The sequence below is a fragment of the Polyodon spathula genome, chromosome 18 (genome assembly GCF_017654505.1).
Source record: "Polyodon spathula isolate WHYD16114869_AA chromosome 18, ASM1765450v1, whole genome shotgun sequence".
Lineage (NCBI taxonomy): Eukaryota > Metazoa > Chordata > Actinopteri > Acipenseriformes > Polyodontidae > Polyodon > Polyodon spathula.
Genome location: NC_054551.1, coordinates 4,221,829 through 4,235,501, shown reverse-complemented (window position 1 = coordinate 4,235,501; position 13,673 = coordinate 4,221,829). Strand labels below are relative to the sequence as shown.

The window sequence follows — 13,673 nt, the reverse complement described above, 5'->3', positions numbered from 1 at the left end:
TACATTAACCTGACTACGATCCTAGTTTTCTAGAGGAGAAAGCCATCACACGCTGAACGTTAGCTGTATGGTGTTCAGTGTTTGTTTGTATACTACACCCACCCTGCTCTATTACATGCCCTCAAGATGCTTTGGGAGCATTTCAAAGAATGCAAAGATTTCAAAAAAAATAATCTAAAAAGTTGATAAAAATCGTTTTGTCCAGCATAACTAAATTTAAATAAAAGCCTTTCAGAGAGAAAGCATCTGGTTTGCTCTGTCTTTGGCTTGATTCCCTCCAGTACCAGCAGACACTCAAGACCATCAGGTGTCTCTAAGTTCTCTACAGTCAGACTCACATCCAGCAGCAGGCGCACCACCTCTGTCTTCCCGCAGAGAGCTGCCTCATGCAGTGCGGTGCCAGCATGGGTCAGCCTGTTGATGTCAATGCCAGCTTGCAGAAGCAGCCTGTGGGTTTAAAAAGAACAGAGCACCAGGTCAAATCACATGACTTCATTTTCATGATGCACCGATACTTTGAAATCAAACTTTTCCAGACTTTGACGTGAACCCACTTAACCCTGCCACCACAGTATAAGTTAAATTCCTGTGCATTTGGTAATAGGTGGACCTTACCTGATCCTCAAGCTCACAATCTACAACTCAAATGCTTGGTTATTACACCTTTAAGGACTGATGAATTGTAAATGAATAATGTTACCCGCAGAAATATGCGACTGATACTCATTTTCCTTCCCTCAGCAGTTCCCAAGACAACAGTAGCAGCAGCAGAGTTATGCATTGACATACAAAGTGATGCCATTTATATAACAATAAGAAATGTCATGCAAATATTATTCATCTCAGATTTTCCTGACATTTGTGTGTCCATTACTGGCAAACATGAAAACGGCAAATACAAAAAAATGTCAAACGATTATCTAGACAAGTAGTGGAAATGACGAGATCTGAGTTCAACTTGTCTGCAAGCAAAAACAGCAGTGGTCTGTGCTGCACAGCGGAACCAAACAAATATCCATAAATGTAACAGAAGTAAGACACAAACGGCTGAATTTCTATTCAATCCCTAATGCCAAGCATTGCACTTCAATGACTAATGAAATTTTATATGCCTCAAAAAGTTAAACAACCTATCTATAATACATTTATCAGATACATACAATAAACGCTCAAGTCCTGAAGTCTAATCATTTACTTTATGACCACTACTAATGCAAGGAGAGTAATGGATTAATAACATTCCATTGCGATATAATGTGAGGGCACCAGCTCATTTGCATAATAGCCCTTAACCTGCCTGGTCAGCTCTCCGCTCACAATCTCAATCTCAATCTCGGTCCAGATGAATGAACATGATGCCCTTCACTGTAATTCCCTGCGCACGTCGCAACTGATAGGCACAGCAAACCAAATGATTAGACTGCGGGCTCTGAAGATGGAATCCTGGGATAATATATATATATATATATATATATATATATATATATATATATATATATATATATATATATATATATATATATATATAGCCTGAGCATCTCAACTGTGGCAGAATCCTCTGTCAGGGGTGGGTGGTTGTGGAGGAGATTATGGAGGAGTTTGGGGGGGGGATATATAGTATAGGGAATTGCACAAATCACCTCTGTGCCCTTTCATCCTTACAGCCCTCTTGATAAGAGCACAAACCAGGCTTCAGGGTTTAATATTGCTTGAAACAGCTGCAGTACAGAGCGCCCACAAGCTGAAAGCGCTAATCTCTTCTGAAGAACTGAGCTTTAGGAAACCCGCTTCTTGTTTCTTGTTATCACTTCGTTACAATAGCAAGGCCATCAGCAGGCGGTATCTGATTGGGTTTTATCCAGCCCTTCTCGCAGTTCTTATCTACAAGAGTTATAACTTCATATTGACCTAACAGCGGCATGTTGAGGAGAAGTTACTGTATGGTTTAAATGACATGACAGGGTTACAGAGCGGGATGCTAATTGGAATCCTTTCAAGGTTATTGGTCTAAAACATGAAAAGCTAAAAATCGAGAAAACGATAAGGCAACAGTGACGATTAAACTACAGGTAGCTAAAGGCAGGGGCATTCATTTTATAAAAATAGCAACTACATTTATAACATATGTTTTATAGTATTATATTAGTGAAAAAGAAATAATAATAATAATAATAATAATAATAATAATAATAATAATAATAATAATAATAATAATAATAATAGGTTCTTTCATGTCTCCTTTTCCCATTAATTTACTGATCCAGTTTCATGTTTCCTACCATTCTGTGCCCAAGGAAACACAAATCCAGGTCTGTGAAACTAGGCCTCCAAGCAGGCTTTAGTGAGTGCATCAGACCACAAGACAATACGCCCATTCTGCCGTCTGGTCTGAGAAAAATCCAGTCTCACTAGAAACACACATTCTTTCAGGGTGCTCAGGGTTGGGTTTTGTGACTTCATGTCTAGTTTTAGGCCCACCTGCTTAAATATTATGGTTGTTTTAAGGAGATATTTTACGTTTTTGTTTGCACGAAAAAAACAAACAAAAAAACCCATACTTTTCCTTGACCCTTATCCAAATGGATACACACACCACAAGGGATTCTTACTCTACAAATGTATAAATGTACTGATACACCAGTGCAATGGTGGACAGTATTGGATAGCAGTTAAAAAACAAACCTAAATGAGAAGACAAAAAAAAACTCCAAAAAACTGCCAATTTTACTTGTAATGGGATTTCAAATTAGTACCACCCTAAGCAAACGCAATATTGACGGCCAAAATTTTCGATATATTTCTGCTACACAGATAAGAACTCTCTTTCAGCCTTTAGCTCTGTCCCTCACAGTCTCAATCCAGTCGAGTCTACACCATTTCTCCCGGCTCCCCCCACCCCTTCAGTTATAGCTTCGGGGGAGGGTCCCGCCCCGCACACCACATACACACACACAATAATGCACGCACTCACATACACACACTAACGGCATGCCCCATACCCTTACAATACACAGAACACTAAAGGAGACACAACAAATTAGACACACAAGACAAACACAATGCCCAGAACGATGGTCGTTACAATATATATCAAGGTATAAACAAATGTTTGTACGCAAAACTATATACAACTATATACAATCATCACTCTGGTTACAAAATGGTTGTGACATCTACTGTCAGCTCTACAATGACAATACTTATGATCAGTGGATTCTACCACCATGCAATTGATACAGTATACGCAGGTTACTTCAAACACAGCATCATTTCATTGTACCTTATTTGTTCAGTACTGTATTGCATTCCTTAACTACTATAAAACTGGTATCTAACGTGCAGGTAAATGATCATATGATCGTGCACAACAAATCCTTATTTCTATAGGCAGATCCTTGACTTAAGAATTAACTTAAAATAATTAAAGAATCTTTACCGATGTGTTATAAAAACGCTTAAATGGCACACAATCGCTCCAATTTCAGTGCCTGTTCGTTGTGTCAAGGCATTAATAAGCCGTGGGTAAATTACATGTTTTGTTCTACACCTTCAAGCAGTGTTGCCAATTTAATGAATTTCTCACCAAATCTAGTGACTTTAAAGGCTGACTTAGGCAAGATTTCTAGTCAAAAGCAACTAGCTACAAATCTAGCAATTTCCAGGACAGTCATCAGAGAATTTTAGAGATATAAAATTCTTTCTGAAATTAACTAGAAAAGGGCTAGAGTTGCATCTTAGTTCTAGAATATAAATGTATGCATTACACAGAAAAGGGAATTGACTTAAAAACAAGCAAGGACATGCAGCAGGTGGCAAAGTCCTAATTAACAGAAACCACTGTCAATAACGCAGCTGCATAAGCATTGTCAAAAATCCCTACTGCAGTTCCTGGAAACAGAAATGTCATACATTAAGTGTAGCTAACCATCTGAAAAAGGCCACATAGAGTCACATGACCCACTAGTCTAGCTGACCTTCTATTCAGTGGCTTGACCAGAGTTCAGCGGTGGCCTGTGTTCTGGCTGGGCAGAGAGCTATTTATCGGAAATCTAGACCCACATTCCATGGTGTCTCCAGAGGTGGGTCTGTCCTCCCAGCAGAAGTGCTCCCTTTGCATGAGAAAAACTCATCAGAACTATATTCAGCCAACTCAAATGACATTGCATCGCTTGATATTTACAGCTAATGAAAAAGTGTTGCTTCATAAAGTCGAATGAAACCTGCTGAACAATGTTATCTTACCATATTGAATTACATACCGCTTTGTAGTTTTGCCATATACTTAACTGAAAAACTAACAAAAAATCTGACATTTTGAAATCTAACATGAAATACTGTACTACTATTATGGCTTCCAGTTTTTTGCCATATCATTTTGTATTTTATTTGATTACATGATGTTAAAGAAAAGATCAAAATGCTGTTCCTATAGTTTTTTTTTTTTTTTTTTTAATTATGTCTCAATCCTAAAATTCTAGGTGATGCAAAACTTTTGGCCATCTTGTTTTAGAACAGTGTACGTATCCCTCTGGATAATCATTTCACTACTGAACTGGCGATAAGTAATTAGATAAATTAATAAGAAAACAACTTGCAATGAGAATTTTTTGTTCCTCAAAAGTGCAAAATACCAACAATACGTTCAGTGGTGCATGTCTTGATCATAAGTGCTAACACTCATTGAGTTGGCATGTTACAGTAAATATTTCTTGCTTTACTGTTAACCATTCAAGGCATTATGATTAACATAGGTGGTTAACATTAATCTTATTCAGTTTTACATCCACACCTGTGTTTAATGACACAGCTAAAGGGGATTAAGAAATGCCCTACAATTGTGTTCACACCTTCCCATATCTAACGTTAGTGAGTCAGGCTCTCCAATGTCCCTTCATAAGGATAGTCCACACATGCACTAGCGTTCAGAAAACCTTCAGAAAACTTTAATACTGTCACTATAATCACTTTCTCTTTGTGATGTTGGATTTCTAATGTACCATGTTATCGCATGTAGAAAATTCATAAAATAATTGATTTTATCTAATTTTGGATAATATATTTCAGCACTTGCACGGCTGGTTTTAATAAGGAATGTACCCCAACAAATTAAGTCTGTTGCACAGTATTTCATATACTACAGAAATGGATACATAAGGCTCCTGTTATTACTCTTCTTCTTCTTCTTCTTCTTCTTCTTCTTCTTCTTCTTCTTCTTCTTCTTCTGCTTTAGATTGTCAAAAAAACAGACACACAGAAATGGCTAAATACATGACACACAAACCCACACCTATTAATACAGCTATCTTCAGCGCGGTTTTTCTGATTCACAGGTAACCCATTGGCCTCCAATTACCAGTTTATAATAAATAATAAAGAATGCAATAAACCGGCGCGACCTGCAGACCAAGCAAAGGCCCTTTCACATTATGATATCCGCATTCCAAAGACACGACGTGCAAGATTTACTTAAGGGAGGGCAGTATATCTCGTCACGACCTTGCCTGCCGCTCGTTCTGGAACAGGCTTGCATTGATGTCGATAATAGGCTGCCCCTTTGACATTTATGATGATGAAACCCCCTCTCGTTTGCAGCTGAAAAGCAAAGTACAGGATCGTTCTGATTGAGATTCCAGAGGAGATTTGATTGCATGGCAAAGCAAACTACAGGGAGACACGAAAAAAGATTATTATTAGCAGTAGTATCATTATTAGAAGAAGTAGTAGTGTTTGAGGATGACTATGCTGACAGCCTGATGATCTTATTTACCATCCACAGTGGTGGAGGAACTGATGACTTGCTTCAATGTAATTCAACTATTATTTGATCCAGTATCGATTTTTGCAAGCCTCAATTAAACATTAATGAGTCAATTCATCACCTTGGTGCCCTATATGGCGTCTCATATCGCTAGCTATCCAGTACCATATGCTACATTGTACTTGAGCGCTGCTAGACTAGACCACGTGTATTGGTTTTGTGATAAAAAATGTCAGAATCTAAGGATTGCTTCTTAATTATATAATTAATACTTTTCTCAATGCGTATATAATTTTATCACCACATAGAATAATATGCATGCAAATATTATTAATTTTTTATTGACAGTTACTAGCTGTCACTCAGCACTATCTGACAGACGCAAGATAACCCGAGAGACCTTTTCTGCTTAGCCACAAAAGATTCCATTTCATTAGCTCGATACACAGTTTGCTGCCTTTTCGGAGCTAGAAAGCGTTTGGCGGTGTTTTTCAGTGACTTTGGTACACCGCTGTGTTTTCTATTTCCCTCGACCTGCATTTCTCCTCTGTTTCCCTTCCTCCAAGGAGCGGTGTCATTGTTTAGAGAAATTCCACCCCCCTGGAATAATTCTGTATTTGGTTCTTAAGGCTCTTATATTGGATATGCAGTCTGGTTTTAGCACTGGGCGCGGGTGCATTACAGGTGCTTTGCAAGTTTTAAATGATATTATAACAGCCATTGACAAAAAGCAATTTTGTGCTGTTATTTTTATAGATCTAGCAAAGGCATTTGATTCTGAACACTAGATTCTTTTAAAATTGTTGGGTGATATCGGTTTTAGTGAAGATTCCTTCAGATGGTTTCATAATTACTTTTCTGATCGGGTTCAGTGTATTAAATCAGATACATTTGTCTCTCAATATCTTACAGTTACAAAGAGGGTCACACAAGGTTCTATTTTGGGTCAAACTCTTTTTTCTATGTATTTAAACAACGTGGTTCAGGTCCTAGGTAGTTCCTTGATCCACCTTTATGCAGATGACACAATTCTTTACTCAGAAGGCTCTTTCATGTCTTCAGTTGTGTCTGAACTGCAACTTGGTTTTGACAGTGTTCAGCAGCCTTGTTCTGATCTGGTTTTACTCATTCTACCAACTACACCCTAGTTCAAATGTCCGTCTTTCCCATTTTTTATGGCGGTAATTTACAAAATGGCTTCTAAAAAGGCTCTTGGGAGGCTTGCTATCTTAACGTGATACCGTTCAGTTACAAAACATCACCAAATTGTAACATAGTTAGTATTGTACAAACGCACACAAAAAAGTATTGATAGCGCTCAACAGTCGACAGTTCATGCCTTTTTAGGTAATGACACAAACTGTTTTGGTCCAGTTAATGATAAAAAACATGTGTAAACAACTGTAGTAAATGATATGCATTTGTTTAAATGTAAAGAACGACTAAACGACAGTATTAAAACATTGAACTTTAATTCGCCATTTCCTTTCTTTTATTCTCGCACTCATAATGTGCTGTCATGGGCAAACATTAAATCCGGTTTATACCATGACCTGCTTTATATTACGAATTATGCCTGCACGGCAGTCATCACAAAAAGCGGGTTCATCTGTATTTGAATAAACAACACACATCATTTTCGCAGGCCAATTGACAAAATACAAGCAGTCACATTTTCACACTGTTATTTTTTTTGTGATTTATACTGCGATGGCAGAGGGGGGGTATATATTTGGCAAACTTAAGGTATAGTTGTGAAACTTGCACACAAAGTTAAAAAACATGATCACATTTTCAAAGACAGATGAACAAAGTAAGTTAACATTTTAAGGAAAAAAAAAACAGCTATTAGACAAAACACCATGAATCAAATTGGGGAAATGAATTGCCCGCTTGAAAGTTCTGGTCCTAGAATGCCAATCAAGTCGAGTAAAGCTGAGTAAGCCAATCTTGGAGATAAGAAGAACAGAGAGCGAAAAAAAGCTCTGACTGGTCTGGTCTGTCTTTAATGGATTTCTCCAAACTGGCCTTCGAGATGAGCCATTTCTTAATTTACCCTGGCATTAAAAACATTCTTCAAAAAGAAAAAAAAGAAAAGAAAAAAAGAAAAGAATACCTGAAACTCGCGGGCAGTTTAAACTAATTTTGCTGAGCATGATTCCTTTTTCATAACTGGTGTGAATCAAACCTTTGTCTAATTCTTTGAATCTAATTATCTCTATCTAATAGACAGAGAATATAGCCTGATGGTATATTATACTCCAAGGCTCTTAAGATGTTCAACAATGTCCTTATTTATTGAAGTGGTGAGTTCAGAGACTTGTTGCAACACAGGTCTGTAACTCTTTAACCTCGGTGATCAACAATGTCTTGTATAGGAATGGACTGAAAGAGCACAGATGAGTGCTACTGATCTAAGCCAACTGGAATTTGTACTGCCAGTCATGTGAGTGCAGTTTTGCAATGTACATGAGGAACCTTGCTATGCCCTCACCTGATGATGTCGATGTGGCCGTTCTTGGCTGCCTGGTGCAGGGGGCTGGTGCTGTTGGGGTCGGTGGTCTCACCCGGTTTGGGCTCCAGCAAAGCAGCGCTCATGCTGCTGCTCAGCAGCAGCTGGACCACCTGTGCAGAGGCAAACACGACCATGACATCATTAACACAGTCGTGTGGCATTACCACAGGTCTAGAACATTGAGAACATTCTGCATTCCATGAGAGCAGCATGCTTATATACGTATGAACACCAGGTGGTGCTAAATAAGAATGCTGTAAGAATCAAATGTAAACAGCGCCACATCAAAGTGAAAGGTCTTAGAATCACAATCGTTAATGTTCTCTGCTCCTAACCTACAGTAGTGTGCAAATGTATAACACCCCCATTGCTTTTGTTGTTTTTGATTTGTTGAGCATATGAAATGAAACCACTGTAACTGAAAATCTTGGAAAACTGCCAAAAAAAAGGGCAAATTAGTAATTGTCTAATTTAATGCATGACTTTAATAAGCCAATGTGACAGAGATTGAATGATTCTTGGTGTTAGATCTCCCTCCCGACCTGTGAGGGCGCTATGTAAAAGGAACGGATTACCTTTAACTAAATGGCACAACAATATATTCCATAGGGTAGGTCTTAGTTGGTCATTTAGGAAGGGGGCTGAGCTATGGCTCACAAGCTCAATGACCTGGACGGGAGACGCCATGGCATCCGAGGATTGGAGGAGCGGACGCGCTCGTTAACCTAGGGGTCATGGGCGAGGGTATAAATAGGGGGCGTAGTGTAAGTGATCTTTTCCTTTGTAAATGGTTAGAAACAACCTAGAAGGAGACCCTGTGTTATGAGAAACGTGAGTGTTGTGTTTGTTTTATTTGTCTAGTAAAAACTGTTGTTTGTTATTTAGACTACTAACCCTATCCAGAGCTGTAGCCGAAGGCCAGCATCAGACACAGCATCAGACACTGATCTATTATTCTCCTTAGGTCACCCTATATTTGGCTTGTTACTTAAAAACAATGCAGCTTATAATCCTTTCTGGGCAGTCCCAGTAGCTCAAAGATATCACAATCCTTTATTATAACAGATATTCCAGGTTACATTCGGCAGTTAAACTGGCTTCAGAGTAAAATCAGTCAGTTTAACCAGAGCTCACAATGCATTAGTTATGTTGTATTGATAAAAGGATTATGTTGTAGATAGCCTGCAGTTTTACAGAGCCCTGGCTGTTGTTAGGTTATCTAACCACATACAGTACAATCAGACACTGAAGACACTGCATTTTCATTCTGTGCTTTATTCCCTTAATTCATATTCAAAATGCATTCCTTTAAATGTCAGCTTTGCTATACCAAGCATCCCTCAAACCTGCATAACGCGTGAAGCTCATACTAAATAACAGTAATAAGTCAGGTACAGTACATTAGTTTGAGATGCATCATGAATACAGTATTTTGCTAGAACATGACATGTTGGAGAAAAAAATATCATAACCATTGACATTGATTGTGGTCTAGATTTGTATTTCAATGTGTAATGCAAAACTAGAGAACCACAACCTGACGTGTTTGCTTCCTGCAGTTAAAAGCTTGGATAAACAGAGGCTATTACTGCATGGCATGCCTAACTGTCACTAGATTGGTCCATCAGTCAAAATGCGAGTGCAGTCACTGAATGAAATTGCCATGTCTCTGCATCGACAAATATCATGTAACCCCACTTGGGAGGCTTGTATTCCATTCCTGCCACTTTTATCTTCACTCTCCTAGATCTCTGTTACCTTGGTAGGCAATTGCCAAGCTCAAAAACAAAGAAAAATTGATCTATTAGGGGCAGGGAAAGGGCCGCGAAGGTAAAAACTCTTGGATTATCTCTGGTACCTCTGCATCTCTCTGCAGTATGCTAACCACACCCCAGCAAAGGGAACGACAATGACTCACACTAGCGTATCAGTAGTCATGAGGCGATCATGGTGCTTACTGTTAATATTTATTCAGGAACTCACCCCAACTCTTCCAAATTCACAGGCCAGGTCTAAGGGAGTCTTTCCTGCATTGTCCACGATACACGGATTGGACTGATGCTGTAGAAGCATCTCTGACTGCGACAAGGGGAGAACAAACACAGAAATTAGTCACATTGAAAGCAGTCTCAGTCAGGGTCTCAGGTAGTCTGGAGACAACTGCACCAGTGTTTAGATAGTGTTTATTAGGGTAGCCCAAACCAGGATGTACTATTAAAGCCATTCAGAAATCCTGTTACACCTCTTATAATCTTAGCCATATTGAAAATATCACCAGGTGTTCTTTTAACTTTTGTAGGATTTTTTTTTTCCTGTCACAATTTACATAGAGATTATATTATGTAAAGTGTGATTATACTACATTTGCATATACTGTAGGTGTGCTGGTTTGTGTGAGTATATATTCAATACATCTTAATAATTACAGCAAATGTATAAATGACTACGAGTCACAGAAATTCACTTGAAATTATGAATTTTCTGTCATTTTTAAAGAAACATTGATTATGCACATAGTTATACACTGCAGGTTTTAAGGGCTATTCACACCATAGCGTTTATTCACTGCATTTTCTAGGGTAAAAAAATCTGGAATACTACCTTTCACACTTGAGTGTAATTGCTGCGATAATCATTGGACAACAAACGTCGCGCTCACCATCCTGTCCTGCTAAATTTGGATATAATTTGAAGGCAAAAAAGCTGCCGGATGGTTATTGCTCCAAAGAAGAGGGGAAGGAAAGATCTGCACACACGTGTATGTATATCCTACAAATTCTGTTTTATTTATTTACATAGTTATGAAATTCAAGAGGGAGACGGTGTGATGTTTAAACAAAATTAGAAGTACAGACAGGACTACCAAATGCAACCATTTCGATGCATTCTGATGTATTATTTATTTAAATTTTTTAAAATTTATTATACAGATACCATGTAAACGGTCAATCCTTCACAACCACAGCTTACAGCTGCAGCATGGGTATCTGAACCTTGTGTGGAATATATGCAATAATGGGCCGCGGTATCTCATGGAAGAGGCTACACCCAGACATATAATGCAAACTTGTAGCCAAAACAGTGTGTTTATTTTTACATACCAATAGCGCTTACTTTCTCATTTCCTCATAATTTCCTATAATTTCACTTTGTATTCTTTATCGAGATATTTCTTGTCTGCTTATCATAAAGAACAAGATATTCTGCACTGCTATAATCAGACATTCCCCCATGTTGCCTGTGATATTTGACGCGCAAGTCTATACAAAAATAGCAGCGGAACGTCAGGTGAAAAAACACAGCTGATAAACGCTGTAGTGTGATTAGCCCTTTAGGAATATTAATACTACTGTTATATCATATTTAGCCAAAATTTTGTAATTCTCTGAGAAAATCATCACTCAGATTAAGCACTAGTGATCATCATTGCATCAGTTTATATGTAAATCCCCATGGTAAGAAAGTTACTGCAGACTTACAACACCGTAATGCCCGTGCTGTGCTGCAAGATGCAGAGGGATCTGTCCTTCATCTGATTGGCTATTGACAGAAGATCCCGACTTCAGCAGCATCTTCATTGGCTCAACTTTACCCTGCCAGGCCGCATAGTGCAGTGGACGCATTCCTGTGGAAGAGAACACCAATGTACTGAAAAACCCTGCGCTGCAGCTCCAAAGAAAACCTCCAGAGCTCTTCCACATGATATCCAACACCACCAATCTGTATCATAAGCATTTAAAAGGACAAATCCTGGAATATAACCATCTAAGCATGCCAGATCTGTATCACGGATATTTAAAATCAATGGGACTGCCAGTAAATTATTTTTACAGTACTGGGAATCAAGATCTACAGCATGTTTTGATGATCACTATCTATGCAATTTCCTGATTTTACCACGAAACAACAATGGGAGTGTTAAGTTTCAAAACACGTATAATATTCTCAACCCCATACTTGATAGCAGGATGCTGAGATTGATAAAGGTTGGGTAATTATAATGCATTCCGCTGTGTCTTATGATCAGAGGTGTTTTAAACCAGTTCTCGATAATTTACACAGCAGTTTCCATATACTATATAGCCTCACATGTTTTACTAGCCTTGGCCATAAGGGTATCAGTTTATAAACAGACTTAATAAGCAGTAATACCAGACACACTAAGCACTGGCTGCTGGACAGCTGAGTGTGGATTATAGGTCTCAGCAGGTAATGCATGTAGCTGTTGGGATAATGACCACTAAACTATAAAAAGTACACGTAAAGTTTGCTGCAGTATACTATCACTCCTGTTACAAGGACAGAGAGCAGTAAAAGCAGAAATGCTGGAGAAAGCAAGGTAAGCGAACTCGGAACCTGACTTTCTGAGGTTATTACTGTTCAACTGATCAATGAGAAGGAATCGTCTACCTTTCTGGTCCTTAATATCCACTGTAGCCTGTGCCTCCAGCAGCAAGGAGATAAGCTCCATGTTCCCATTGAGGGCAGCATGATGCAAAGCGGACAACCTGAAGACAACAAGAAAAGAAGCATGAGTTCAAAAACAGGGTACCAAAGGTTCAGCTCTTTCCTTTTCAGTAAATCAAATTAGCTTGGCCTGAATTCAATTACATTTTTACTTGAGGGAGCATTTGAGGGGAATTGTAAGTTTATACAATTAAGGGGGTGAACACTGAGCAATATTTATAAGCAATGATGATGTGTTAGATAAAAGTCAATGTATATTTTTCTACGATTTATTGAACAATCGTATCATTTTTCTAACCACTTTCAGACAATTAGAATACCAACTGAATTCGACACTGTGACAGGGAGGACCCTGTCGCTGGTTTAGCTTGCCTGTTTATGCCTGTTTAAGAACACAGCAGCGCCAGTGTTTGAAGCTACTGCAACGCCATGGCTACAAAGACGGGCACTGAGAAAAAGCTTCTGTGTTCACAAAACCCTTCCACTCCAAGACGCTGCTCGTAAAGACATTGCCTAACCGAGGCTGTCAGGCAGAGGCCAGAGTCGACGATAGGACACCGAGACTTGGCTAGGTTAGTTTAGGGAATCTGGTTCCAACAACTGTATAGCGAGGGTTTTGTAGGGTAGGTTCTTGCAGCAGGGCATCTCTTTAATGTGGCAAACTGTTTTTATTTTTAGCTTTGTTTTGTCTAAATCTGACTCTAGGGCTATAATTGCTGGTACCCTAATGGCAACTCATGTGTGCCAATGGTTAACAACAAATGGCATCCCTGTGGGGTGTCGAGTTAACGGAGGTTGACTGTTGAAACTTTTATCATCTACATTTTCTTTAATTTCTGTTACCTGGTCAATGCTCTGTTATGTGTGTTCTTTTTTGTTCTACTTTGTTGTTTCTGCTTCTGAAAAGACTCCAAAGCCTATTGTGCAACGCTA

The 13,673-nt window shown here is 38.7% G+C and overlaps 1 protein-coding gene across 1 annotated transcript in view; it reads right to left on the bottom strand.

Annotated features, from left to right (window-relative positions):
- Positions 1 to 13,673, bottom strand: part of LOC121331149 (caskin-1-like) — a 121,153-nt gene that overhangs the window by 25,205 nt on the left and 82,275 nt on the right. Inside the window, exons 3-7 of the mRNA XM_041278362.1 lie at positions 12,684 to 12,781; positions 11,753 to 11,898; positions 10,257 to 10,352; positions 8,253 to 8,383; positions 339 to 447 (exon numbers count right to left, since the gene is read on the bottom strand). Coding sequence (XP_041134296.1) covers positions 339 to 447; positions 8,253 to 8,383; positions 10,257 to 10,352; positions 11,753 to 11,898; positions 12,684 to 12,781 — 580 coding nt within the window. The remainder of the gene's footprint in view (positions 1 to 338; positions 448 to 8,252; positions 8,384 to 10,256; positions 10,353 to 11,752; positions 11,899 to 12,683; positions 12,782 to 13,673) is intronic.